This window comes from Gallinula chloropus (assembly GCF_964237585.1).
Source record: "Gallinula chloropus genome assembly, chromosome: 23".
NCBI classification, from domain to species: Eukaryota; Metazoa; Chordata; class Aves; order Gruiformes; family Rallidae; genus Gallinula; species Gallinula chloropus.
In genome coordinates this window covers 4,357,044-4,384,636 of record NC_140108.1, presented here as the reverse complement: position 1 = coordinate 4,384,636, position 27,593 = coordinate 4,357,044, and the positions used below count along the sequence as shown (strand labels likewise).

General features: G+C 41.6%; 1 protein-coding gene across 2 annotated transcripts in view; it reads left to right on the top strand.

Moving 5' to 3' along the window:
• Window positions 1-27,593, top strand: part of PLCH2 (phospholipase C eta 2) — a gene marked incomplete at its 5' end in the record, with an annotated part of 72,196 nt that overhangs the window by 12,820 nt on the left and 31,783 nt on the right. The window contains 3 exons of one of the 2 annotated variants that reach the window (XM_084274690.1): window positions 22,022-22,142; window positions 26,478-26,624; window positions 26,990-27,255. In XM_084274690.1, coding sequence (XP_084130816.1) covers window positions 22,022-22,142; window positions 26,478-26,624; window positions 26,990-27,255 — 534 coding nt within the window. Of the gene's footprint in view, window positions 1-22,021; window positions 22,143-26,477; window positions 26,625-26,989; window positions 27,256-27,593 lie in introns of those variants that run through there. The other variant, XM_084274691.1, reaches the window with a different exon arrangement.

The following is a 27,593-nucleotide window of genomic DNA, read 5'->3' as shown; positions in this document are numbered from 1 at the left end:
GCTAGCCAGCATTTGCTTCATGGCTGAGTCTTTGGTTCCTTTCAGGAGGTAAACCAGAGAAAGACTTTGGCATACTTACTGGTTCTGGGAAAGGAACTTGAGTTTCTTTCCTGAGACTCTTCCGTCTCTAACTTAAAGCCCATCTGTGAAAGCCCAACCTTCTGAGGGTTTCACAGCACAGCTCTATTTCTGCTTCTGGTATTTCTGTACAGAGCAAATGATCCTGGTAGTGTGAGTGACTGACAGGAACTGAGGCGCAACCAGGTCTTTTGGTGCTGGGCTTTAATGAACAACAAAGACAAAATATTGTTGCTGTTAATTGTGTTTTCATAACAGTGAGTGTTAAACACCTCTGTAATTCTGTTCTGGAATTACTGTAAGTATAGTAATGGCTCTATCTCCACCTGCATATGTGATTACACGCAGTTAACTGCAGCAGTTAAATGTTTGCCTTTAACGGCTGCAGAAAGACACAAACATTCTCTGAGTGGGGCTCTAACTGCCACCTGAGGACCACAAAAATACAGCTGAGGGGAGAGAAACACAGTGTTGGGGAACAGCAGCCCTCATGCTGCCTTTCTCACAGCACAGCAGGAGTGACCTGTAAAAGGGAATCTGTGACTATAGGCAAGCTCATGTGGAAGATGTCATGGAGCTGCTTATGGATGACAGGACAAATGAATGCAATTACTTCATATAATAAATTGGACTTGGTATTTTGTGGTAAGAGTCTCTGACTGACAGCTGGGAGCAGGGGGGAGAAAAGGGAAGGTGAGCTAGCTTTCTGGTAAGAGACAGCTTAAGGCTTCAGATGGGTAACACAGTTTAAATTCCACATCTCTGCATCTTGCAGAGAAACCTAATTTTTTAAATCTCCACAGGCTTCTCAGAGACAGAGGATGCTAATTTTAGAAATGTGGCAGCTCGTCTTCTCCACCCCCTTCCATTTGCTGCCAGAATGCTTAACAATCCGGTAAACAAGCTGTAGAGAAAAGGGGAATAACCTCAGGAGCTGGGGGTGTTGGCCCTTGTCAACAGCGTTTTTGGGGAAGGGTTTGCCCCCCTGCCCTGGGGGTCTCGAGTTTGAAATCAATTTAAAAATAGAAAGTAACAGTTGAACTGATGGTAAAAAGTATTTAAAGGTGTAGTAATCGGGGCTGGCAGACTCCTGTCACTGACCTGATTAATACTGCTCCCATACTCAGGATAGTCTAAGTGAAATCACTGCATGAGGCGAGTGATTGAAAGTAAAGAAACAAGCCCCAAATTTTCAAGTAGGACTTGGATATCTCATTTTAGGTGTTCATCAATATGCTGAAAATTGCACCGTTCTTCCTGTAGCATCTGCTTAGGGAGCTGATACACTCCAAAATGCAGAGTACACTGAAATAACTTCTCTGTTGTGCAAAGAGGTGTGTTACTGCATCTTGAGTACAAATTGGTGCTATTAGTGGACTGTACTTTACATACCCTAAACTGATTCCCTTGTGGTGCTGCAGCTTTATTCTCTGCTTCATTGTTGTGTGAAAACAAAGTTTGGAAAATGTTTCTCCAAAATCAATTGTGTTAGAGCTGGAGGTATCTAAATATGAGGCTGTGCAGCACAAGCAGCTTTGTTCTCATTTTGGTAGCAGGTGGATTGGAGTGTGTTAGCTAGAATTTCCATGAAGAAACTCTTCTATTTAAGAACTTCCAGTACAAAGGACCCAAAGTCCCCTTTGGCTTACAAATTCCCAGTGCTTTTGCAGTCTGTTTTATTATAACTTCCCTTGTGGGTGCTTGAGTTGTGCACACACAAAAAGCTGTAGGAAGACATTTAAGGCTAGGTGTTCTTTGTGACTTCAGAGTATCTATATGGCCAAAGGCTTTATTTTAGACCTACACAAGATACCTGTGTATGTTCTGCTTAGAAAAATTGCTATTTTTTAGGTAGGAAAAATGAGGCAGTGAAGTGTTCATTACATTCAGAGCACGTGGGTAATAAATCTGCTTAAATTTAACATGCATCATAATTTCAAACACCCTCAAGTGTCTGGAAAGTTTAACAAAGCATGAATGTTTCATCTACTTAGTGCTTACACAGAGCAATGCATTTATCTCTTTCAGTCTATTTGGAACAAGGGAGCAGGGTGCACCACAGCTGCCTTTTATATTTGCAAGCGTATGTTGTGCTCTGTTACTAATTGGTAATTGTGATCACCTCATGAGGTGTTTTTCAGCCCTTTGTGGCTCAACTGGCTGAAAACTGTACTCAGAAACCCAGGTTTCTGAAATTATAACTTGTTTCTCTGCTCCTTTCCTGGCTTTGGGTATCTTGTATCTGTCCCCAGTACACAACAAAGATGCAGTTTATCATGAAGTGTATCATTACTTGTTTATAAGGACAATTAATGTAGTTCTGGCAGCCATGACTCTTTTCTGATCTGGTTCTTATTTATCTCTCCACAGCTCCAGTAGCGCTGACAGTAGTTTCTTAGAGGGAACTGAGCTTTGCAGACAATAGGCTGTAGGGTAAAAGGATGTCAGAAGCAGTAACACAAATACGTACAGAAGGGAGCTGTGAGCGTGCTCTCTTCCTTTACCAACAGAAGAAAAATGGAGTGAAGGCATCATGTGGTGACTGCATTCAAGCAGGAATTGCAATGGAATTTTATGTTCAAGGAGAGAAAAAAATAAACAAGATTATCTGGGGAAACGAAGGGATCTGAGGTAGGTTGGTGTCAGTCATTGAGCTGGTGTCACTGTTGCTTGAATGCATAACCAGGCCTGGGCTGCTGTAGCTGAGGTTTAGTCCCTTGCTTGAGTTTACAAAACCAAGTAGAAAAGATGGGGTCTATCTTGGGAGGTAGGAACATGATCCCCAGGTTAGTAGCTGAGTGAGGAATTAAGCCTGATGCCCTGCTCAGTGCTATATGTACTCAAACACACACCCTTTCACAGCAGAGTAGAAAAATCAGTCAGCATGGAAAACCAGTCCTTTGATACGTGCACACTCCCCTGAACTGTTTCTCAGGCTGCAGTGTGTGCTTGATCCTGAATACAGCCCTGTCGTGCTGCCGCAGGTTAAGGATAAGTACCTCCACAGGAAGGAATGCCATGTACTCTGCCTTGCCCTTTAAGGTTGTGCTTCAAAGGTGTGACTCTGCAAGTAGATGAGGCTGCTTCTGAAGGAGCGGTGTTTTTTTAATATATATATACTTCTTTTGCTGTTCCTGGAGTTTATATTTAAAGAGCAGCTGCAAAGTCAAGGGCAAGACATTCAAACGTGTCCAAGTCAGTGAGTGTCCATGTTACAGACTGAAGAATGCTGCTCTTTGAGGAAAGTTTGACTTGGCTGATGTGAATTTGAAATTCAGTTAATGCAGCTCTCAAAAGTATGTCAGTGGACTTCATTCACTTGGTAAGTGAATACTTGCAGTTTGCCTAAAGTCAGAAGCTTAAAAATCTCTGGTTTAAGGTTGGATGGATGGTTTTTTGTGTTCCCAAATACTAGAAGGTAGCTAATGTAATCTTCAAAAGTTCTAGCTCACCAAGTCCTTTTCAAATAAATATGAAATAAATGCCACACTGGTTCTGAAAATTAGGTGCTTATGTACATGTCTACTGGCATAAATATCTTTAAAAATTGGCAGAGAGCAGTTAAGTGGCTTCTGGTGTTCCTTAGGCTGTGACAGGATAAGGATTTGACTGCCCATCTCTGAACTGTGGTTGAAGCTGAATGACTGGTGCATGCATCTTGTCACCGAGACACCCTTCCCCTCACTCCTCCCACCAGCAAACAGGTTCTTCGAAGAAGGGCAGTAAGATTCCAAATTCTGAGTGGCCTTTAGAAAGGCCTAGCAGCTTCTCAGCTGAAAGAGCAGAAGCATAAGAATGTCGAATAAAGAACTGCTCTCTGTCAGGAGGTGATTCCTCACAAGTAGTGACAGTGGGAGTGTTCCTGCCTGGACAGGTGGCTTTGTAATGGTAAGGACCTTCTCTCTGTACGTGAATGGAAATGTTGTGCTTCCTCATAAAGACATTAAGAATACCCCGGTGCTGGGTTGTACTTCAAACACAACTTCTTCCTCCTGTACCTTTAAGACACATCCCTTGGCTGTGAGGTTCCTAAAGGCAAATGCAGTTTGCCTGAGAACTCTGTTTGTACAGACTTGATACGTTTTGGGAACAGCTATGGCTGGCGGCAAAGGCATCTGCATATCCACTCAGTCACTCCCAAAGGTGGTTTGTTACTCTTGAATATGGGCTGGTGATAGTTTGTTAAGCATTTTACAATCTCACAGTGAGAGCAGTTGTGTGGCAAGGTATAACACAGCATTTGACTCTTCAATTGCAAAACCACAAGGGACAAAGAGGAGGTGCAAGCCCAGAGATTTTTGTATTTTGCTTGTAATGATCTTAAAATAAGTCACATGGATTCCTGCAGCAATCAGCCTGAGCCTTGTATCTGCAGCAGTCACTGGGGCAGCTGTAGATTTTATCTCCTCCAGACAATGTAAACTACTTACAAAAGTGTGTTTGCTTAAGCAAGGTGGCCCGGGTGATTGTCTTTCTCTCATTTCTGGGTTCTTAGTCAGGAGTCTGAAAACACGTTGGGAACTTGTTTATAAAACACCACAGGAAATAGCAATACCCCATGAAGGCTTGTGGTGTATGTGTTGCTGAAGTTGTAGCACTTACTTTGACGCTCTTCTCATCGAAGTGGTTGAGAACTGATCAGTACTAGTTCAGTGTAGCAGGTTGGTCGTTCTTAAGGCTTTCCAAGACCCCCAAGAAATATTTGATCTTTCCCTTCTTTCTTAACGGTCTTTCCCCCTTCTTGGCTAGACACAGGCATCTTCCCATCTTGCTTTAATACAGATATTCTTGGAAGAATGTGGGTTCCCCATTAACCTTGAAGGGCCAAGAGCTTTGATGGGTCTCTGAAGAAATTTAGTTCTTCCCATCTCTGAATTAGAAAGGGAGCTGACTGAAATAACGAAGGCTGTGCAGGGTGTTTAGTCAGATGTGGTGGTGAAAAAATCAGGTTAAACCAGCTCAGTTAAAACAACTTTCTCAGTGTTCTCTTGCCTTCTGGTCTGCACAAGAAGTTCTACTTGTTGGACTTTGAAATATAGCCATACAATACACTTCAAAGAGCAGTAAGCCCAGCATAGCTTCTGTTGAAAGGAGTGAGCTTTGCTGTCACTACCAATTCTGGAGAGATTGTGCATTCAGTTAGCAATTAATTTTCTTGCCTGGATACAGCAGCTATTTGTCAATTCGGAGTATTGCATCAGTAAGCTGTATTCCTACCTAAACGCCAGTGTTGCACATGATTGCAATGTCATGTCAATTATTAGTACAATGCGAAGCTCAAGGATATTAAACCAAATCCTATTTTGGAAATATCCTATACTTGTAGGGTTCCTATCTGCTAGCTCCTCACGTTTGTAATATTTCTCCCTTCCCTGTCTCAGCACCTGACCTCTCCCTGCTGATGCTGTCTGTCTGTTTCATGCTCTTTATCCGGTTGCCATTGCCAGCACAGCAGTGGGGGTGCTGAGAAGCTGCTGGAGACACTGGGCTTACTGCAACACTATCGTTTTGCTGGTGAAACTGGCTGAGAATCCAGGATTTTACCAGTGACCCAAAGTTGAATTTAAAAGCTGCTTTATGGCCTGCAGTAGACAGCGTGGGTTTAGAAAGATTAGTTTTGACATCAGCTAGTGTAATGGGGAAGTACACTTGCAGCAGGAATTAAGAACTGCTTTTTATTCAGTCTTAATTGACAGAGGGGAAAACTCTGTTCTGACATCAGAACAAGGAGATGATACATAGTTTCTTCAAGCCTGTGTCACAAGTGTAGAATGTTAGAACCCCTTCAGTAATAAAGATGCTGGATCTCTAGAGGAAACCCCAAAAGCTTGCACTGTAGGTAGACCAGATTGCTGACTAGCTGGCGAAATGCAAATGTTGGCATAGAGGTACTGCAGCCCATACAGTGGTGTAAAGAATGGGTGCTTCACCTGAAAAGCCAAAATCAAAGTCAGTCTGTCTCCATTGTCTCTAGGCTGGTGGGAGTTGAGAAGGGAATTTGCTCAGTTGTGCCTTGCAGAGGCCGAGTAGGCACAGCTCACTTAGGCCACTATAAATTGGAAGCTGTAACCACAAAAGAGGAAGATGGCTTTGTTTATTGCAGCAAAATGGGACTGGGGAGATCCATATTCAACTTCCTGCTCCCTCAGTTCTAAATGGACCATTTAGAGCTTGGAGCAGAGCCTGTTCTCAGAAAATCATTGGCTTCTGGGATGTTTGGGCGACAGGCGTAGTCTTTGTGGGGCCTCCCATTATTCCATGGGTAAGATGAGGATTGTGATAGGTTCCTAATGCTGTGAAGTTTTCAGTGATGTTTGATGAAAACTTTGCGTGTCACATTAGGTCTGGGAGTATTGCAGGGAGGATGCTCAGGCAGAACACCTGGGAAAAGTATGGATGACACCATAGTTCTGGCTTCCCACTAGTGAAGGCTGGGGTGCTTTTCAGAATGGATTGTGAACAGTGAGAATAGCCTGGAATGTGAGCATTTTAATTTCTTTATTTCTTATGTGTAGAAAGTTCTGCAGAAAAGATACAGCAGGGAATGAACGTACTCAAACTAAAAATAATTTTCAAGCTAAATCTAATGTTCAAGGAGTTTTCCCTTCATCTTTCATACTGCTTCAAGAAGTTAATTATAAGACAGAAATTATTTCAACATTTAGAGTTTAAAAAAGGAAATAGATTTTCTGAAGTTGCATATTAAACATGCAATTAACATAATCTGTTGGGACAGGAAGAATCCTGACAGTGACTGAGTTGTGCTGAGCAAAGGCCTAAAATCCCTGTTACGTGTATTTGGAGTAGGAGAGAAGGCTCTCAAAAACCAAAGGAGCAGCTGTTCTCTCCGTGTTATAAATGGGCTGGTGAGCCCTGGAGAAACAATCTGGTTTTAGGGCTGCAGAGGATTTTGGGAGTTCAGTTCTAATTCTTGTCCTGCTGTCATACACACATGGCAATAAGTGAGCCTGTGGGCACTGGCATGTGGGTGACACTAGCTGTGGTTGCCTTAAAACAAGCCAGAGGTACCGGACAGCACACGGTGCTGTGCCTTGTATTATACAAAAGTCACAAAGCTCATCAATGCCAAAGTATCGTGGTGTTTGCAGCACCTTCAATGCCAGAAAAGCGTCAGTGTTTTACCCTCTAATCTAGTTAAAATGGAAAAGGTGTTGCCTTGCAAGCTGTGATAATTTTGATAGGAACCTTCAAGTAAACTGTTGTTTTGCTTTAACAGACTGTTGGTGTTTTCACTGTTTTTTATCCCACAGAGATAACTTTATTTTGAGGGATCTATCTTGTACGCAGTGTGCTGGGCTTCTCTACCTTTTCTCTGCAGCAAGCACACGTCAAGATATCCAGGGGACTGGGGAGTATTTCAAATTGCATGAAAAAGAGGCCACTATGTTTCTGCACTGGGTTGTGAAACCCCATGGCATCTCAGATGCAAGGCTGGGAACGTACCTTTTCTCTGGATGTTGTTGAATGGCTGAGTTATAAACATATGGCAGGATCCTATAGTTTGTTAGTCTGATTGTCTTGGTCTTGGTAATTGCCTGCAAACATTTGGCATAAACCTTAATTTGAAACTTCCCAACTCTTCCTGTGTCAGAGTGGTGGTTTGTTCCATGTCTGGCCACCTGCTGTTTTCTCCGGTGGTAAAGTACATTGGTAACTATGGGAACAAAAACTTAGAACAGACACCCACATGTGTTGAAGTTGATTTGCAGAAGGTCTTGAAGTGATGCCATGAATTGTGAGATATGGAACTATCTGGCAAGAAGTTTGATGGCTTTCAATGAGAGCTAAGTATTCCACTTTCATAACTTATTTAGAATGTCCTTGGCATTATAGATGTGACGTTCTCCACTTTTGAACTGCAGTATAAGGTGGTTGTGCTGCGTTTCCCAGTCGCCTTGATTTGTTTCCAGAAGTGGTAACACTCCTCCCCTGGGTTGGGCAATAAGATCTGTTATTTCTATGAGAAAATAGGACATAGAAAGTGAGAATATGTGACAACGGTACGGCTGGAGTCTCGGGATGAAGGATGAACATGCAGGTGAATATCTAGTCAAATTATAATGTAACCTTATAGTGTGTAGCACCATAACAAGACAAAGCCTTGGGTATTAGTTGCAGCTTAGGTAGTTCATGCTGTTCTCTAGCTTGGTTCCTTTCTCAGCTAGCCAGGATGGTGGCCGGAGATGAAGAGCTGCCGCTGTGTCATAGAGCTGTGATAGACATCTATCCTGTATGATTTGGGGATCTATAGTTGCCAGTGAGTCACAACCATGTGATGAAATTGCATCCAAATGAATGTTAAGGCCACTAATGAAGGTTGATGTATTTTGCAGATGAGACAGTGGTGCTGCATCAGGTATGGGGCTGTGCATTTTAGCCTTAGCTGAACAGAAACAGGACCAGATCGTTGTTGCATGATGGCTGAGCTGTTTGAACTGGAAGCATTAGCACAGCAATACTTTGTGCTTTCTCTGCATAGTTGGGAAAGTAGGAATTGAGAGAATTCTTGTGTCCTTTTACTCCCTCCATAGGACTTTGTGACATCATAGTACCATACCACAAGTCACTCTTGTGCTCTGGTTAGCAGAGCCACATAGCTGAGAATGGAGGATGCTCTGCTGCATGCATATGCTTAGTATAACATGGCACATAAGCTTTACACAGGTTGGGTTCAATGCAGAGCAAGAAAGAGGAAAGAATAAATTAATAATTAAGAAAAAAGGACGAAATAATTTGCCATCTATATATGGATTATTTTTTCTACAAACCCACAAATAAGATCAAAAAATTTCATGTTTGTGCTTTCGTGAATGGGTTTTGATTAATTTTCATGTTCAGTTTTGGAGCTGCCTTGCTTGTGGACTTGAAAAATAATCATCACATCAAAATTGTTAAAAATCATGATGCACACAGAATCTTTGTGCCTTCTGCCACTGTCATATATATTGTGTCAGCTTGAGCTTGCACAGTGCAGCACAGCAGCAGGGTTTGCAGTACTTGCCGTGAGAAGCATGTAGTGAAAATGCAGTGGGTGCAATAGGAATAACCCAAATGTCATGTGGTGTAAATACACAATGTCCCGGGAGGCTCTTGGAAGAAGTGCTCCTCAAGTGCCCCTGAGCTGCTCAGGTGGTGGTATCTCAGGGGACATAGCTAGTGTTGAAAATGAGTAAGCAAACAGGATAACGCTTTGCTGAGAACAGGCTTAAGCCAACTTCTGAAATTATTCTTTAGATGGTAAGGACAATAGGATTCATGCCTAAATGAAAAGGGGGGGGCGGAACTTGGTGTCACATCTTGCAAAGGTCTTGTGTCAAATGCAGACTAAATTGCAAAGACGATGTAGATTGGAAGCAGCAGGACAATCTTGCTGTAACAGCTGGACACAATGGATGAGACTCAACATTTCTAGTTTGGAAAGACTGAACAGGGTGGGAGAAAGTTGTAAATACCACACAGCATCTCACGTACTTAAGTAGGTCACGATGGAAATGGGGTGTTATAAGGCATCAGAGCAATGTCAAACAGCACGAATGGATTGACCTCACTGTGGTTGTGGTGGGGAGAGGATTGAGACCAACGATGCCTGCTTAGTCTGTGTGGAGTGAATGCCTACAGGGCTCTTGAGCAGACAGGCCATGTATTTTGAGCAGGATACTGTTAACCTGGTCACTCTGCCCCCATGCATCAGTTTTCTTCTAAAGGAGAGAATATTTTTTTCCCATTCATTTGTTAACCCTGTTTATTTAGATTTCAGGTTCTCAAAGGCACACATTGGCTTATACTGTGTATTTCAGTGGCAGAAACTATTCCTGATTGGAACTTTTAGGCAGCACCATCATATAAAGATGCTGCTCCAGAATTTACGCAGACTTCAAAGGTCTGCACCTGCTGCCTTATGTGTTGTGTTTTGGGGAACAGCATACAATAGAGTGCACTATTTGCTAGCTTTTTTCTGTTACTTAAGCATTAATATTTCCTTGCAAGTAAAGAAGGGGAATATGTGGTCTTTGCCAAAGAACAAGATCAGAAGTCCAAAGAGAACAGATTGCTTATATTTATCAGTAACCTTAGACTTGCTTTCTCAATTTAAGCAAGTAAGTGAGGATACTTTAATAATATGTAGGATGCTGTCTGGACACAGAGGAGGCATTAAAATAAAGGAGAATGGGTTTTTTTAGCTTTTAAAGGAGGTAGCACACTACTGATGTTTGTTGCCTGCTGAATGAAATACATCCCAGGGGAAGTAAAACTGTGTTACCTTTTGTACTTATTTCCAAACATCCACAAGTTTTTCCTTCAGTCCTTTTTCAAAGGAGTGAAAGCAAAATGCATCCATGTATCCTACGTGAGAGTGGGGAAACGAAGAGTTAATAAACGATTATCCCAGGTGGCTGAACACTTGAGTTGCAGTGAAGGGCTGGTAACGTTCATTGAGCTCCTGTGCTGGTTTCTACCTGTCAGCAGCTCCTGAAATACTACTATACAGGGAATAAAAAATGAGCTTGCTCAGACCTGAAGCAGCAGGCATCCTTAGGAACCTTCTGATGGTGCACTGAAGACCAACGTGCAATGTTATTTTTCTCATTATTTAAGAGAGTCTTTTGAAATATCAGTGATGTACATATGGTCTTTGCTGCTTCCTCTGGTGTTTTGTTCACTTGCCTCTCTCACTGGAATATGGATGATGCAAGCACCATTAAATGCCTCAGCCCGGATAAAGGTAAGGGGAAATGTTATTTTAACCACCTTTTGGGGGGAAATGAGTTTCACTGTAGAGGAAAGTGTAGTGTACAGAGCCTTCTTGGGCGCTTGTTTTGTGTCATTCAAACTTAAATGCTTGCAGCATGTATATAGCAGTTTCTTATGACAGCCTTTGCTGTGCCATACCCTTGCCTCCTGTTCCCACCAAACCTTAAATAATACTTGTATTATTGGCGTGTACTAATGGCTGCTGCTTCCTGCATGAGGAGTGCAAAGGAGAGTGCATCAGGTATATTCGTGTCCCTTTGCTGCTGGCAGAAGTAGCTCGCTGTCACCTTAAAGAAAGGCTTTCTATTTTTAACCATAGACCTTCTGCTACCCACAGCAGAAGAGAGAAAAGGAGACTCCAGTACTGTTGTGAGTCAGCTGTATTGTTTTAATTTTCTAAAATACGTGATTTGCTTCTAATTAGATGCAGCATCTTTGTGCCCATCCAAAAAGAAGTGTGCATAAAATCAGTTCGGGTTGAACGTGTCCCTGGTGGAGTTATATCAGGGATGGATTCAGTCCTCTGTGAGCTGCTCAAGCCGATCAAACTATGGGGCAGTTTCTGCAATTTGTACTTGGAGACTGTGCCTCCTGTACTGATGGCTTCTTAAGAAATTACATTAATTCAAGACCCATTCTCAATCACCCAGTTCTTATTTTTTAAAAGCATTATTGTCCTGACGGTGTATTTGGCAAAAGCCCAGAGAGAAACCTTTACCTGTGATATATATTTCAGTTGAATCTAATGCCTCGTTGCTTGTCTCTCTGCATTTTGTGGTTTTTGCCTGTTAGGCAGGTGGTTTTACAGTAGTTATGCAACAAGTAAAGAAGTGTGAGCTCAGGGTGTTCAGAAAAGCTTTGCTGGGTGCACTAGCCACTGTTCCAGCACCTTCGTGTGTTTGAGAGACTCCCTGTGCTGTGACCAACGGGACACTGTCACACGTTCATGAGTTCTGCCATGTCTGTTGAAGGATGCATGCATTAAAGTTTGCTTTTCTTCTGTAAGATTGGCTGAAAAAATACTGTGTCTAGATCAAAACTTTACCGAAGTGGGAAAATGCTTGGCTCGAACTTGATATTTAAGTGCTGGAACCAAACCCAGTATCCATTAACTCTGGTTTTCACTCCTCTGCATCTGCAGTATTAGCACATTGAAGATAAGCTAAAGGGATGCTATCCATTCTGAGGTGAGAGAAGGTAATGCAGCCAGGTGTGGCCATACCTGAGTAGTCACTAATCACTGCAGCAAATACTGTTCCAGTAGCTGAAGAAGGATGTGAATGTGGAAAGTAAACCAAATTGACTTGGAAGAGTCTCATTATAGATCAAAACTGTAATTTTAAGAGAGGATGTCCAGAGAATGTCATGTAGAAAAATATTTCATTGCAAATAGAAATGGCCATTACTTTTTTCTGTATTTTATGGCCATTTTGGTAATGATATCCTTTATTAATAAAAATAATATCAAATCCAAGAACATGCCTGGTCTGTGACAGATTTAATGATTGTGTGAACTATGCAAATACTTCAGGTAAATAATGAGAGAGTCTCAGTCTGCACCAGAAAAAAAGGAAAACAACAACCAATATTTTCCTTTCAGGTCTGTCAGTGATGCAGATGGTGAGATACATTTAGGCACTGTCAATATTGATTTAGCAAAAAACTTGAAGCTTATTTTAAAACTTGGCAGAAGTGTTTATTTACCTGTGCCATACTGCTGGCATAGACTCTGGAGATTGGGAAGCATGCAAGCTTTAATTTAATGTGATGCTAAATAGAATGATGAAAAACTATTTCCTATGTGCAAGAATGTTCTTGTTCCAAGGAAGGAAGGTGATTTTCTCAAAACTTGGGAAGCTGTAAATCCCCACGTTTTGGATTGAGTTGATTGGTGTGGTTTGATTGAAACCTTTTCATTTAACATAGGTTTATTGATTGCATTTTTCACCAGAAGTGCTGTTGCTGTCAGGACTGCAACACAAAATGTTTTGGTTTTGAAAATACCACGATGGGACAGCCTTGAGTATTCCTCATCTAATTATTGTTCTCTGGAACCTGATGTGCCATTGTGGATTTATTTGTACTTTAAATAGTGTCCTCGAGGAAGGTGTGATGGAGCAGGAATTTTGTCACCTAAAGTCGTTTTGACTTCTTCTAGGTTCAGCTTCCCACTTCTGAAAACAGGCATGAGAGAAGGGCTCTCACTTGAGGATCTACCTGGAAAATCCACGTAGCACTTAATCAGGTTCTTTCCTTCTCTGTGGTTAGAAAATGCTGAGACAGATTTCAGGATGCTCACTAGCTCAGAGATTCTGCCAGATGGTGTCGTTCTGAGCTAGCTAGTGGAAGCACCTGGAAAACAAGTGGGGTAACTTAAAAGAGCAGAGGTTTCATAAGTGAGGTGATTGAATGAAGTTTCTTTTCAAATGGTGGTCACCTTTCTGCTGTCACCAGGAGCATTAAGAGGAAATTTGGTTCTTCCCCCACCTGGATGTGACAGTGTTCATGCAGCTGAAGCCAGTAATTCCAGGGTGTGTTAATGCCTCTAAAAGTGTTCATAGGAAATCCTTATTAGCACATTTCTAAGGAGAGGTGCTAATGTGCTGGCTCTTCAGTATTTATTGACTTGCCACTCTCATGTTTCTTAAGAGGTTCTGGTTCCCTGGAGTCTAATGAGTCATAAACGATTGTCTAAAAAGTTACTTGCTCCAGGCCTTTGGTGAGATTGAAATTTGTCATTTTTCCATGTTTTTCTCTTTGCCCACTTTAAGTCTTGTAGCCTTATGCTGTGTCAGCTGTTTGCTGACCTCACAGAGGTCAGGAAAACACTTCCTCAAAAAAAGTCGCATTGGTGAAGGCTTTCTCACCTTTGTGTCATAGTTGAAACTGCATTGGAGTAGCTGTTTTCTACCTCTGCTGCAACTAAGGATCCAGTGTATTAGGTACTGCTGCAAACCCATCATCAGCAGTACTACTTGGGTTCAAGCTGATGGTTCTTGTGCTCTTGGGAGAGGAAAATTGGGATTCTAGGAGATTGTCCAAGCCGGTTAGAAACATCCCTAACATGCAAAGCACAAGTAGTCTGCTTTCAGATTGTAAATTAGGGTAACCTTTTAAAAATGACAGATTCTATATCATTTTGAGGATTTACATCATCTTAATGGAAAGCAGAATTAGATCCACGCTTTATTACCATCCCAGTTCAGATCCTTAATGGGGATCCTAAGATGGAGATGGATGAAAAGAAGTCAGTCCATTTATGAAGGTTGTACTTAATTGCTGTGGGCTTCAAGTGAATATATAGTGGACTGTACTTTAAAATTAGCTCAAGTGTCAGAAGGTGTCTATATTCTATCATCCTGAAAGGTCTCAGTGAAATTATTTTCTGGTAGAGTTCCTGTTTGTGAGAGGAACAGCTTTTCTCTCTTTCATTTAGCAGGAGGTTTAGATTGGTGTTATAGTAGGTCTGGAGAATACAAATGTGACCAGAACTCAGTGGAAGTAGCTAATATTTCCAGCTGCCTTTGCTTTAATTGCATGAGTGCAGTGGAGTGAGAGGAACACTGAGCATCTTGCATCTATTATGCAAAAGAAACATCAGTGAAAAAAATAGCAAGCTTATTTTTGTCGTTAGAAAACACTTCAAGTCTGATTTCTTGCACCTGACTTGCACCTTGTGCAGCCAGTTGCACTTATAAAAAGCAATTGAAAATGTTTCTGAGGATCAGTTCTCACCTGTCATAGTGGAAGTACTTCTGAAATCCACTTCTCACAAGCATTCTCATGTTCCCATTGCAATAGACATCTGAAATTTGCTGGAATGCACTTTCTGCTTTCCTTCTGCAATTCTACCTGTTTGTTACCAAAAAATAGGGTATAAAGTAATGAGCATGAGCCTAAGGCTGCTAAGTGATGGGAAGAATAAAGTGTGGTTTGTTAGTGCAGGGGTAGTGATTTGCTGTATTTCTCGTTTACTGGAGTCCTGATGCAACACACAAGGAATCATGCTCACGTTTTTGTCCCTTAATGTGCCTCTTTAACAGAGGTTATTTACACTTCTTTCCTTTTTAAAATTACTTTATTAATGTATTTATTGCTCTGGCAAAGACTAGTGCTAATCTTAAAGAATGCAGATGTGAAACTAAATGAAAATCAAAATGTGAAAGTGCCCAAACTCAGTATACTGGAGAATATTGGGCTACTGTGTGCCCTTTTTTTCTGCCAGAAATTTCTGCTCAGATGCAAAGAACAAACTCTGACTATTTTCCTGATGTCTTCAGACGCTGTGGGAAGAGCAGTGATCTGAACAGGCTATCTGAGAGGTAGTTTTAATGCATTTTTTCCTATGGCATTGTTGTCTTTGATATTGAGTAAATTACGTATTTTTTACTACAGAGTAAAAGATAAGAAGTCCAATAGAACTCAGACATAATGATGCTTTTTCAGAATCATTACCCTTTTATAGTAGAATGATTATTTTTTTTAAGGTGACTGAAACCCTACAGTCTGTCATTCAGCATCCCATTAGCTGAACTGAGGAAGGAGCGTGCAAAAAATAATGCCTCCAAAAATAGCTCCTCTCTTCTTGGTGCGAACTAATGTTCTCAGCTGTATTTCTCAGTTGAATTTGTCAAGCAAATATCTTTTCACATTTTGTTCCATAGTAATTCTAGAAACTTTAGGCAGATAAATAAATTACATTTTCATTTCTGATCTGCTGAAAACCCAAGAACTTGAAGTATAAATAATTTAATTGGAAAATTCTGCACAGGGTTTCATGAATGTGGGATTAAATTTTCCTCTTCGTTAACATTTATCTCTGTGGGAGAAACAAGTACCGAATGGAAACGAACGCTGCACAACACATGAATTTTAAAGGAATATTTTCTTTCTTCTCCTGTCAGCACCCAGAATTGGGACTGCTGGTGAATGTTGATGCTGCCTATGTGTTTACCTGATCTATAAGGTAAAATAATTAACAGATAGCATGTTGTCACCTCCCCACCCCTTCTCCTACCAGTTCAGAGAAATGGACAAGATCAAAAGCTCAAAGGCACAATATGGTTCTGAGCCAAATCTCACTTGCTTTGAGTTATGGTGATATTTGAGATTTGGATAAATCTTGTTTGTCACACTGCTCAGTAGGGGCTGGAGGTTTGCAGTTCCCTGATGCTGGGGAAGAAGCCTGTCTGATGATTTAATTCACAGGAAGAAGTCACGAGGATGGGAGGGGGATACAGTTCTTTGCTGAAGTTCTAAGCACAAGACTTCCTGGCTCACAGACTGTTTAAATACAAGCCATCTGCTTTGCCTCATTTCAGACAGATTTCTAATTTCTTGTAGGAAAGATTCTGATGTTTTGAACAGAGGATGGACTGAACTAGTGGCTCTAGAGGCAGCTCTTCACTCACTGGTCAACTGCATCTTCCCCTTGTAATTGAGCAAGCACCTTGCAGACTGTGCTGCCATGTAACCTGCCTGTATGTCAAGGAGAGAGCATGATGACCTTCACTGTGGGTTGAAGCTTGGTGGCTTATTCCCACTATTTTCTCTTGATATATGGTGTATCCTCCTAAGTTTTTCTCTTGGATGACACAGAAGCTCAGACGAGTGCTGAATGGAGACAGAGATCGAGGTACTCCTAGAGACGGTGCAGCTCTATTGTTTCTGTGTTTCATGAAACTGGTATATCTTTGAGAAATAAGGAGTCTGTCACGGTCTTTAAATCTACCTGGCACACAAGGAAGATCTAGAAGAGTTCTGAATCTTTCACAGGTTGAATACACTAAAAGTCAGCCCAAATATGGAAGCAAAGTTTGTGAGTTGAAATCAGCTTGTGCTGATGTGTTTCGGTAGCAGATGCCTCTTCTGACTACCTTTCAGTCAGTTTTTCTGTACCAGCTTTGCCTTGGTTTCTGCAAACATTTTAGAGATGTTTTCACAGAAGGCATTCAGTAATATTGATGGATTTCTTTCCTCACAACCTGCCCTAATCTCCCTCTCAGTGTTTATGACCCCAGTCACTGAACAGATGGTAAAGTGCTGAAAGATCTTTAAATGTAAAGAGTTTAAGATCTTACTTCAATTAAGTGTGTAGTAGGGATGTTTTCTTACACAAGTCAGTGGATGAAAACAAGGTGACCTTAGGGCAATATTTATATATATAAAAAAATCTTTATTCTGACACTTTTCTATAATCAACAGCATTTCATTATTTACAGCTTTTTGAAGAAAAAAAAAAACCCTTCAAGTAGCTTTTATATTTTTTTTATAGTACAGATATCTTGGGAATTTGATTTCCTTTGCCAAAACCAGCATGGGAATCCTTAGTGCATTTCATAGTAGGCTATTGTTGTTCCATGTTACTTGTTGAAGGCAAAACCAACAGAAATCTCTCTGAGATGGAGCATGTTTAAAGTTACAGTTTCTTTGATAAAACATGACACAAAATCTTAATACATTTATGAAAGAAACAGTCTTCCTTAATGCAAAACCTGTGCAAAGGCTCAAAGCACAAAGCCTTTTCTCTACTTAATTTAAATAATTGCATCATTCTTTTCAGGAGAGCTCAAGAGAACTGAACATGGAAGGAGCCAGACTAATTGTTGTCATTACCTTAGCGCTCTTGTTGCTAATGGGTCCCAGTTCCACCAATATTCATTCCTTCGTGTGGATTAAGTAAACCAGGGGGTTTCAGGATCAGTTCATTTTAATAATGCAACTTTTTAAACAGCTTTGGAAGTACTCCTATCTGTGGTTGCTTAGCTAGAGTGACTGTCTCAGGGATTGCTCATGGTAAATTCCAATCCTGAAAGAATGTGCAACGCTACAGATGTCACTGTTCCTCCCAGTGGGATTGGTAACCTTGTAAATTGATGCATGCTGAAGATGGGTGTATTTCAGTCAAACTGAGTAACTTGAGTATGTTTGGAGCCAGTGCAGAAATACTGAGGTTTGGAGCATGGTGAGTGAGAAGCAGAAGGTAGTAAATAACCTGCCTTCCCCTTGCCACAGGCAGGATGGGTGGCTTTAGCCTTGAGTGTGGATTACTGCGCTTAGAGTTGCTGTCCAGATGGTCTTGCAGTCTGTAGTCGACTGTACCTCTGTCTCTGTCCATGCCAAAGGTCAGTAGTGTGGGGTTATGTTTGAATTAAGGGAAAGGCAGCTTATATACAGTCAGGATCATGTTGTGGTCCAGCTGGTGCTGTGGTCTTTCCTGAGCCTGCGAATGGGTGGCTGAATGGGTACAGGAGATTTGGTTGTAACTCTCCATGTATCTGAATTTTTGCTTTCCTTGGAGGTTACCAAAACCATCTGAAAGTAATTGTTTTAGTCAATTCATAGAATTCCTAATGCAATGAACACAGAAGTTTTTAGTTGTCTTATAGAAAATACAGCACATACCACCCATGTCCCTCTCTTGGGAAGAGATTGTACCAGAAACACAGGCAGCTGTTGGTGCAGAGATGTAGCAGCTATAGGGACAGTAACAGTGAGACAGAGTGTGTACAGGCAGTGTGCCAGGTGACACTAAACCCTTTTGTTTCCTCCTTTGACTTGTGTGTTTGCAATTGCTTTCTTTTCATTCTGCAGCCATCAGGAGTAAGATTTCCCTGGATGGGAAGTGGGAAACAGCGATACCTGGATTACAGTTAATACACGTGTTGCTAATTGCTGCCCGTGTGTCTGAGTATCATAGACTCAGCCTCCTGGGATGAGGTTGGTTTGTTAATCTGGGTCTGTAGTGTGTTCATGTGAGGTAAGTGGAGTGCATGGCTGAGCAGTGACAAGCCTGATCCTTGTGGGTTTGCAGGTCAGTTACAGTGTCAGGGCTGTAATATTTAATGTCCCTGGCAGCTGATATATTGACCTTTGAAAATCAGTTTAGTACACCTGGAGTGTTTTCTGTCACATCTTCAACTGGAAGCTGGCTGAAGCACAGGAACTGTGTGCTTGATATTCTGCTTGAATCCCAGTGTACAAGAAGCCAAAGAGATATCGAGTCTCAGCTCTGGATTGAGATTTCTTGCATTAATTTTTTTTTTCCTTTCCTACTTTAAGGCCTACAGTACTTTCCCTGTGTATTACATATTTTAACCCTTTTTGCTTCCCTCAACAGTGAAGCACCCCTGTTGGAAAGGAATCCATCAATCCCGATGGATTACAGTAATGATCAGAGGGTTTGCCTCTTTGCTTGCTTTTCTCCATCTTACAAATCAAACACATGTTGTGTTCCTATATTTCCTGCAGGATGCTTTTTTCTCTGTATGATGGAGTCTGGCTTTTCTGCCTTTCTTGAAGGGAATATCTTCTTTCACAAGACTTCTGACATTCTAGCATTGTTTGTCAAGTGTTCTGAGTTCCACTTCTAGCTACACCACAGGCCAGCCTGCAGACTCAAACACTGTTGGTTTTCAGATCATCTTGTGGCATGAAAAGCCTTTGTTACACTCACAGAATAATGAGTTTCCGAAGTGCTGTGCAGAGAAGTCTGTCTGGATGTGTGTCAGGTGAGCAGGATTTTTCTGAGAATGTCAAGTGAGGCAAGAATAGAAACCCGTTTCAATAGGCTTACACCCTAAGTACTGAGCTCAGTGTGCTTAGGGCTTGGGAAAGGGATTATGTCACATTTAACCCCTTGTTTTTTCCTGTTGCTTTCCCACACTGTTAACTCCTATTCAGCATAATGAGTAAATAGAGGGGATTTTATTTTTCTCCGGTTTTGTGATCTTCGTCTTAAGAGGCATGAAGGCTGGATTGATAGTGACAACTAATAGGATTTAAGTTAACCTTTTATGGGTGAATTTTGGATTACAAATCTGACTTAAACTTCAAGGTTGAAATAGTTTTTCTTTCCTGGTGCTATAAATCACTGACACTTCACTGTTATTGAATAAAACCAAATGCACATTTACAGTCCAGCTTGTGGAGAATTTGAATTCTGAACTGTGAAACACTGCAACAGGAGTTATGTTTCAATGGTGTTCTCCCTTCCCTTTGTCTCCAGGTTGATAACACATAAACGGTTAATGCAGAACCTAAGGTGGCCTTGCTGGGTTGTTGTTTTAATTTCAAAAAGACTACCTTTTGCTGCCTACCCAGAGTGCTGACTGCCCAGATTTGGTTGCGTGTACAGCCTGTATGACTGCAAGGAGTCCTTCTGATTAGTGCTGTGAGATTAAAAATAAGGAGCTGAACAACTGCAATACTTTGTTTTATTGCAAAAGTTTACCTGGACTCTGTCGTCTTGTAATTAAGAGCTTAAAGTTCAGTTGTATCTCCACCCTTGTGAGGTAGGACGATGTCGTTCACCCCACTCAAGATCTTATTTCTGTTCCTTGGACATGACTGACAGAGCTGTTAACTGATCTGTGTAGGAAATTCACAGGAACATGGAGCAGAGCAGGTAACTAAATTCACATTTCACAGGTTTCATTCTAGTCTGTGCGAGATCTTGTGTCGTCTGAAAAAAAGGATTAGGATCTTCAGAACGATTCTCCACGGGTTCTTGCGCTCTGCAATTCTCTGTTGTGTGGAAGTGTTTGAATTGGTGGCAGAACATGACAAGAGTGTACATAGCATTATTGTCCCCGTTAACCTTTAGTGCGGACCCAGTTGGGTTTTTCCTTGGAATTAATTGAACTCTGAGTCCAGCCTAACATAAAAACTCTGGGCAGAGGTGGTAAAATAAACAACTTGTATTTGAGAGTGAATCATCTGTAGAATTAACTACTCTACAGCTTTTACAAACTCTGAAAGGAGGAGTAGGAAGCACATAATGAATATGTTTTTAACCAGGCAATTTGTATTTAGCTCATCAAGCTAGAAGTGTATTAGGCTCCTTGTAAAGATCACAGATGGTAAGAGCAATCATATATTGAACTTAAAACTTAATGTAGATTAAGAGGTCGTGACAATATAAATGACAGATTTCAGTGGTTTGAGTTCAATGGATGCATTGCAAATGGAATGAGGCAGTGACTTTGTGTTTTAAAAATTAATCCTTACCTGCTTCCATCTGTGACAGCTTTCAGGCACCCTCCTGTTGTGTGTGGTTCGGTGCAGTGTAGCTGCCTGGCTTGCAAAGGCATTCCTAATGGGGTGGTTGTGAGCTGGAAAGATGCTGCTAATGCAGAAGCAGCAAGCACCTTTTTTTTTAACCTTCTTTTTTTTTCCCCCTACAGCTGTAACGTGTCACCTAAATCCCTTGACTGGATAGGGCAGAACCAGGGCTTTGGGATTAGTGCGTATGACGGATTTAGGATTTCAAGCAAACATGTGTTGCTGTGCTTGCATCGTATCTTGTTTTTACTGCCTAGAGAGAAACATTCCTTCTTTTATCAGGCACATTGATTAAAATACTGAGGAGACCCCCCTGAGAAAAGAGGATGAAGACTGGTACAATGATATCTTGAAGAGCTGTGCAAGAAGAAAATGCGATTGTTCTTTTTTTTTCGAGACTTGGAAAGATACTGAAGAGCTTAAGCACCTGGACAGTTTCACAGTGAGAGGCAAGGGTGGCTCAGGAGGGCAGAGAGGGGGGTGGGTTGTACTGTTAACCGTGAACTTATTTCCTGCAATGGATATTGTTGGTTGGTTTTGAAGAGCAAGTAGAGCCCTCAGCAAGAGTGGGACTTGAAAATCTTTTAGTAATCAAATCTCTAAAGGAGTTACCTCTATGTAGGACTTGTTGTCAGAAGGAAGAAGCGGCATGGAGAAGCCCACAGCTTTAAATGAGGGTAATGTCTTGGTGGATTCTTAGTAGCTGGTAGGAGAAGAGTGTCATCGGGAGGCCTTTCTGTCCAGGAATGGATCCACCTGCATGCCAGCTTGCCTCATGGCCCTGTGTCCCTTGTGTGTCTTTAAAATGTTGAACTGAGACCCACCAAGTCCTCAAAAATAGACTCGTAGGTACGTCACATCAAATAAAAAGGATTTTGTTGGGATTTTAATATTCTAAATCTGGATAGGGGAGGAGGCCTAAATTTACTGTGCAGCTGCTCTGTAACAACGGCAAAATACCACTGGATTTTGGAAATCATGGATTATTTTGGTTTTTCCTGATAATATTTTTATGCTATTGCATTGAAAACGTGCACTACAGAATCTTGATCTCTACCAAAGCCTGCAGCACTTGTACTCAATTCTGAAGCTGCCCTTTATCTCAGATATGGATGCCTTGAAATCTCCCTTGCTTCAAAATAAGTTCTCAGTGGCCCGTCTGGCTGAAGAGTTTTTCTGGGTTGGTGGCAGCATCGTGGCTTCTCCGAGATGGAAAATCGGCCACATTGGTAAGATGCAGGCTGAACACCTGCCACTTAATCAAGGAGATGCTATCATCTTGAAAGCTTACATGTTTGAAACTTATTTAGTGACAACTTTGTCTAGCAGTAGCTTGGGGGAGCAGGAAAGAAAGAACTTAAGATGCAGCCCTAGCCTGATGTTACTTTGCACAGTTGCTAGTGCAGTTCTTTCCATCCTCTGGAACCTCTCAGTTAAACTCTCAAGATTGATTCCTGTAGCTTCTTCTGGAAGAACAAATGTGAAGTTGTGCAGTTTTACCTGTGTTGATCTTTTGGGATTTCTTGTTGTTGTAGGTAGGATCAATGTCCCTCTCCATACTTACAGTGAGATAGGTTTGCTTTCTGCCAGAATTTGTACATCTCTGAACTCTCTCATATTTTGATGCAGTGTTTGCAGGTTTCAGTCTTAGAAATGAGCATTTGGAAGTATCTCTGTCCTCTTCCTCCATTGCATGGGACTGGGCTCTTGAGAGGATGTTTTCCCAATACTGATATACAATGTCATAGTCCTGAAGCTTCCTGAGAAGGGTCTGGTTTGCTTCCTAGCATTTCTTATAAACAGGGAATAAAACCAGCAAACCTAGTTGGAAATGGCCAGAGAAATGAGATGCTTCCTATTCTAGTAAATGCATTTTAGTAGCAGTCTTCCTGAGCCACTCATGTCATGAAATCAGAAAATCCCAGACTGGTTTGGGTGGGAAGAGCCCTCAGAGTCCCCCCAGTGCCCTGCCATGGGCAGGGACACCCTCCCCCAGCCCAGAGTGCCCAAAGCACCATCCAACCCGGCCTTGGAGCCTGCCAGGAATCCAGGGGCAGCCTCAGCCTCTCTGGGCACCCTATGCCAGGGCCTCCCCCCTCCCTGGGAAGGATTTCTCCTAATACCTAATGTAAATCTACCCTCCCTCAGCTTAAATGCCATCCTACTCTGCTTCTGCCTTTCCCTGCATCCAGATGGCTGATAGAGTCTCAACGGAGAGGTGGAGAGCTGACAGACTGACCTCGAATTAAGCACCCTAATTCCCACAGGATTAAGACCATTTCTCTCCTATTAACATCTCCTTTATTAGGGGTTGTGTGCTTTAAGGATGGGGTTGGTCTTCATTGTCTCTTGGATGCAGCAAACTGTGCTGGAGGGATTTTAAAAGCTGTTTTAAAGGGTTTTTTTCCAGTAAAAATCCTGAAATTTAGTGAGGCTTGAGGCAGTGAGAGCAAATAAGGGGGAGAAAGTTCTTTCACTAGTAATAAGATGGTCGCTTTAAAAGGTTGTGGGCTGTAGGTATGCACAATGAAACAAATGAAGATTAATGAAGGTGGATGTGGTCTGGTATTTAATTGGATCCTGGCATAATGATGTGAATCAGGCTGCTGCACCTGACCTGTGAACACAGTAGACAGAAAATACCTTGGGTTAATGCTTGATCATGTTGCTCCCTTCATGGATGTCTCCTTTTCTGGCTTTTGGGGGTTTCTCTGTGTGTTTGGGTTGGTTACTTGGGGGTTTTTGTTTGGTTTTGCTATTTCCTCTCTGTGCGTGAAGTAAAATTCACCCAGTAAGAGCAGCCAGTTTTTATGTAAGAGAAAAGTGAACCAATACTGTGTCAGGTAGGATTTACTACTGGTGCACTCTGCTAGCATAAGTGCCTGTATAAGGAATATAAACCATAAAGTTTGCTGTAGCCAACAAGACCATTGCTTGAGTGAATGTCTTCAGGGCCAGAAGTGACGGCCTGGGAGGTACAGCAAAAAGTCATGGAGATTCCCCAAGCTGACAGAGATTAACTGTGATGTTCATACACAGAAGTTTCAAAATAGCTTTTAATTCCAAGACTTCAACTGAACAGAATTCCCACCACACTGTACTGGATATATTTTACATATATTGCATATTTTATATGCCTTTATGTTTTTATATATTGATTTTAAAATATATTTAAAAGTGAAATGGCTATTCCTGGCAGGAAGAGTTGGAGCCAGTCAGTTCTTTGGTGTATCTATTGATGAACCAGTTACAGCTGCAAAAACATTGCCAGGGACACTTTTAGAGAACACAGCCATTATTTTCTCTTCAGTGCTGAATGTATGAGCAGAGTGTGACTGTTATGAGGGAAAGCTGGTTTGCTTTGGGGATGTTTTAAGGGAACAGCTTGCCCTTAGAGCACACACATGCTGGAGGGGTTTCTCTAGGCTCACCAACATGTTGCATCTTCTGGAAGCCCTGAAGAGAAACAAGCCTCTGAAATCTGTTCTCCTCTCCGTAGAGTACTTAGCAGGGTGGTTGTTTTAAGCACACAGTCAGGATGAATCTTGTCAGAATGTGTTTCCAGGGCAGAACTCAGCAGGTTTGTGTGACGATGGCCTTCTGACAGGAGAGACAGGCTCAGGCTAGGGCTGTATGACATGACTTGGAGTCATGCTGCATCTTTTGACAGTGCTGGTCCAGGTATAAAAATACTCAGTGAATCAACCCTAACTTCTTTTTGTCCTCACATGCTAAAATACTCCTACACCTTCACACATTTACATCAAGCCCAGGAACTCCTAAAAGGCAATAATGCCACTGAACCAGAAATAATTAATTAACAGATGCTAAAACAGCTTTCTAACAATAAGTGTGAAATTGGGCACCTCTTCTTGTCAGGACACGTTGTGGGGATTTATGATTTGTGTAGTTGTAGTATTTATTGCTACTTTAAAGTTTTTTATAGTAGCTGTATTACTATGGACTGTGAAAACTCACTTTAAGTCCTGTTGCTGCATCAGTCTTTGTACGACCACAAGAATGGCCCTGAGCGTTCTCAGTGTGTCTGATTCCTGCCCTGTCCTGACTCTGCTTGTGCTGCTGCAGAGATCCATCTTCTTCCCATGGCTGTGTCTTGTCCAGGTGCAAACTGAGTTTGAGTCCACTTTGGATCTGATGTTATAGTGAGTTCCAGTAATGATTCTGAGCTGCAGCACAGGATTTGCTTCTGTCACTAATACCTGCTGACCACATTGATTTCATCTAAGGTATCTGTGGTTGAAGCCAAGGGATCAGCTTTAAGAAATAAAATGTTACACGAGGGATTATCTTGTTGGTAATTTAACACCTTCTCTTCGTAAATATTTTATTAACCTAAACAATGTACTTTACAACTATGGCTTTAAATTCTCTTAGTATTAGTGAACTGTATTCAAATTAATCTGTTTTGTTGAACATTCTTTTCCTGACCAAATCAATTGAATTTGCCAGAACATGAGCTCTAAAGCACAGGAATGTCAATGATTCTTTGCCTTTATGGGTTTTTTTTTTCCTCTGCCTTGCTTCTTTTGGATGTTTTGGTTTTGCCTGAGAGATTGACTTGAATCTCACCAGAGAACTTTGTGGGTTTGGATGCATTTTGGAATATGTGGAGTGAATAGTTTGCTTTGGACATTGATTTGTCTGTAATTTATATGTACAGGGAGGAGCCTGATCTCCGAACTCTTTTGCATTTCCTTATCAGTGTGTACTCACTAAAATATGTATTGTATGTATTAGCTTCCATTCTTCCATCTAGAATCTGGGCAGTAATTTACACTCTTCCTCTCTAGATCTGAAAAAATATATAAATACATCAAACATGGTAATAGTTTTAAGTTCTCTTAAACAGAACAGGCGGAAAAGCCACAGGCAAACTAAGCTACAGGCTGCACTTTGATTTAACTCTTAAGCCATTTCTATGTAAAAGTCTTTGAATTATTTTTAGCATTCCTAGGATGCTTTCTGAGTAGATAGCATGTAAACTAAACTGCTTCATTAGAAGCCATGGTGCATTGAACAGTGGCACTGCTGTCAGGAACTCCTGAATTTACAAGAAGAAACATGAAAAAATCTTCCTGAAGTTGTGCCACAAGCTTGCTCTGTGGTTGAGGCAAAAACAAGAGGTGTAATGAAAAGAACTTGCTCGGCTTGGATGGAACTTGCTAGTTTTTGCTGGCCAAGAAACTTTACTTCCAAGTGAAACTTCATCCTGTGTCCAGCACAAGCTTTACATATTGTAGGGGCTCAAATTAAGCCCTTGAGGTGGTCTTAAGAAGGGTATGTGCCTTGCACCAAATTCCAGCATATGTATGCTTCTGTACTTACTAATATGGGAATGAAAACTTCTGCATTTACAGGGAATTCCACAGTCCTCAAGAATTTTTCTGACTTTTTGATCATATAACCTGTCCACTTCTATTAGACAGTACAGGAAATCTCGTCCTTTGACTTGAACTGTTGATTTGGCAGCTGCCTGATGTTTTCTTCCTGTAAAGTGATTTTAAAGGTAGCAAAGCTTGACTGACTTCTATTTCTCTCTTCAGTGGAAAGATGTATGAGTTCCATGCAAGCTGGGACCCAAATGATCAAACTCCGTGGTGGCTCCAAAGGGCTGGTCCGCTTCTATTACCTGGATGAGCACAAGTCCTGCATTCGCTGGAGACCTTCTCGGAAGAATGAGAAAGCAAAAAGTGAGTGTCAACCGCAAAATTCTTCTTCTGAATCCCTACTAGGGCCTTGTCCTCTTGCAAACAGAAGAGCATGAAGCATGTGGCTCATTCACAGGTGATCAAGAAGAATTTTGTACTTGAATTTAAAGGGCAGTAAATGATTTTATGATTAATAGTTTATGAAGATGAAGTTGCTGTTGTTAGCTGTGCAGGTTGCAGGCATGTAGTATGTTGTGAGTTGCAGGCAAAACCTGTGTTAATTAGGGGACCTTACAGTGTGAGGTTTGGGTCCTTTCTCTGCAGTATTCCTCTACAGGGTAAATGCATCCTGTCTGGCCTAGGGCATGCAGCAGTCATTAATGAACTATGTGCTGTTGTCTTTCTAGTTTCTATCGACTCTATTCAAGAGGTTTGTGAAGGGAAGCAGTCAGAGATCTTTCAGCGCCATGCCGATGGCAGTTTTGATCCCAACTGTTGCTTCAGCATCTACTATGGAGACCACATGGAGTCTCTTGACCTGGTGTCTTCCAGTGGAGAGGAAGCACGCACCTGGATCACGGGGCTAAAATACCTGATGGCAGGGATCAGTGATGAAGACAGCCTCTCCAAACGCCAAAGGACCAGAGACCAATATCCTTCTTATACTGAAAGCGTTTCCCAGTGGTGGAGACCTATCAATACCAGAGGGATTCCTTTAAGTGTTTGTTTTGCTCAAAGTAAGCACTAGGCTCAAAGTATTCCCTGTTTCCAGAGACAGGAGTCCTTGAAGAGGATTGTTCTGGCCAAGATTTGGAGATGAATGGCTGGAATGGGTATGTTCTTTCATGGTTTACACCCTGTGTAAATCTGTCCATTTCATTTGGTCACAAGGACAAACATTGCACTTTCCCCAGAAGTTATTTCTGTGGTGCAGTATGGGTGGATAGCATGTGGCACATGTTGAGCACAGCGTGTCTGAAAACTCTTACTGCAGCAGCATGAGTAAAGTTG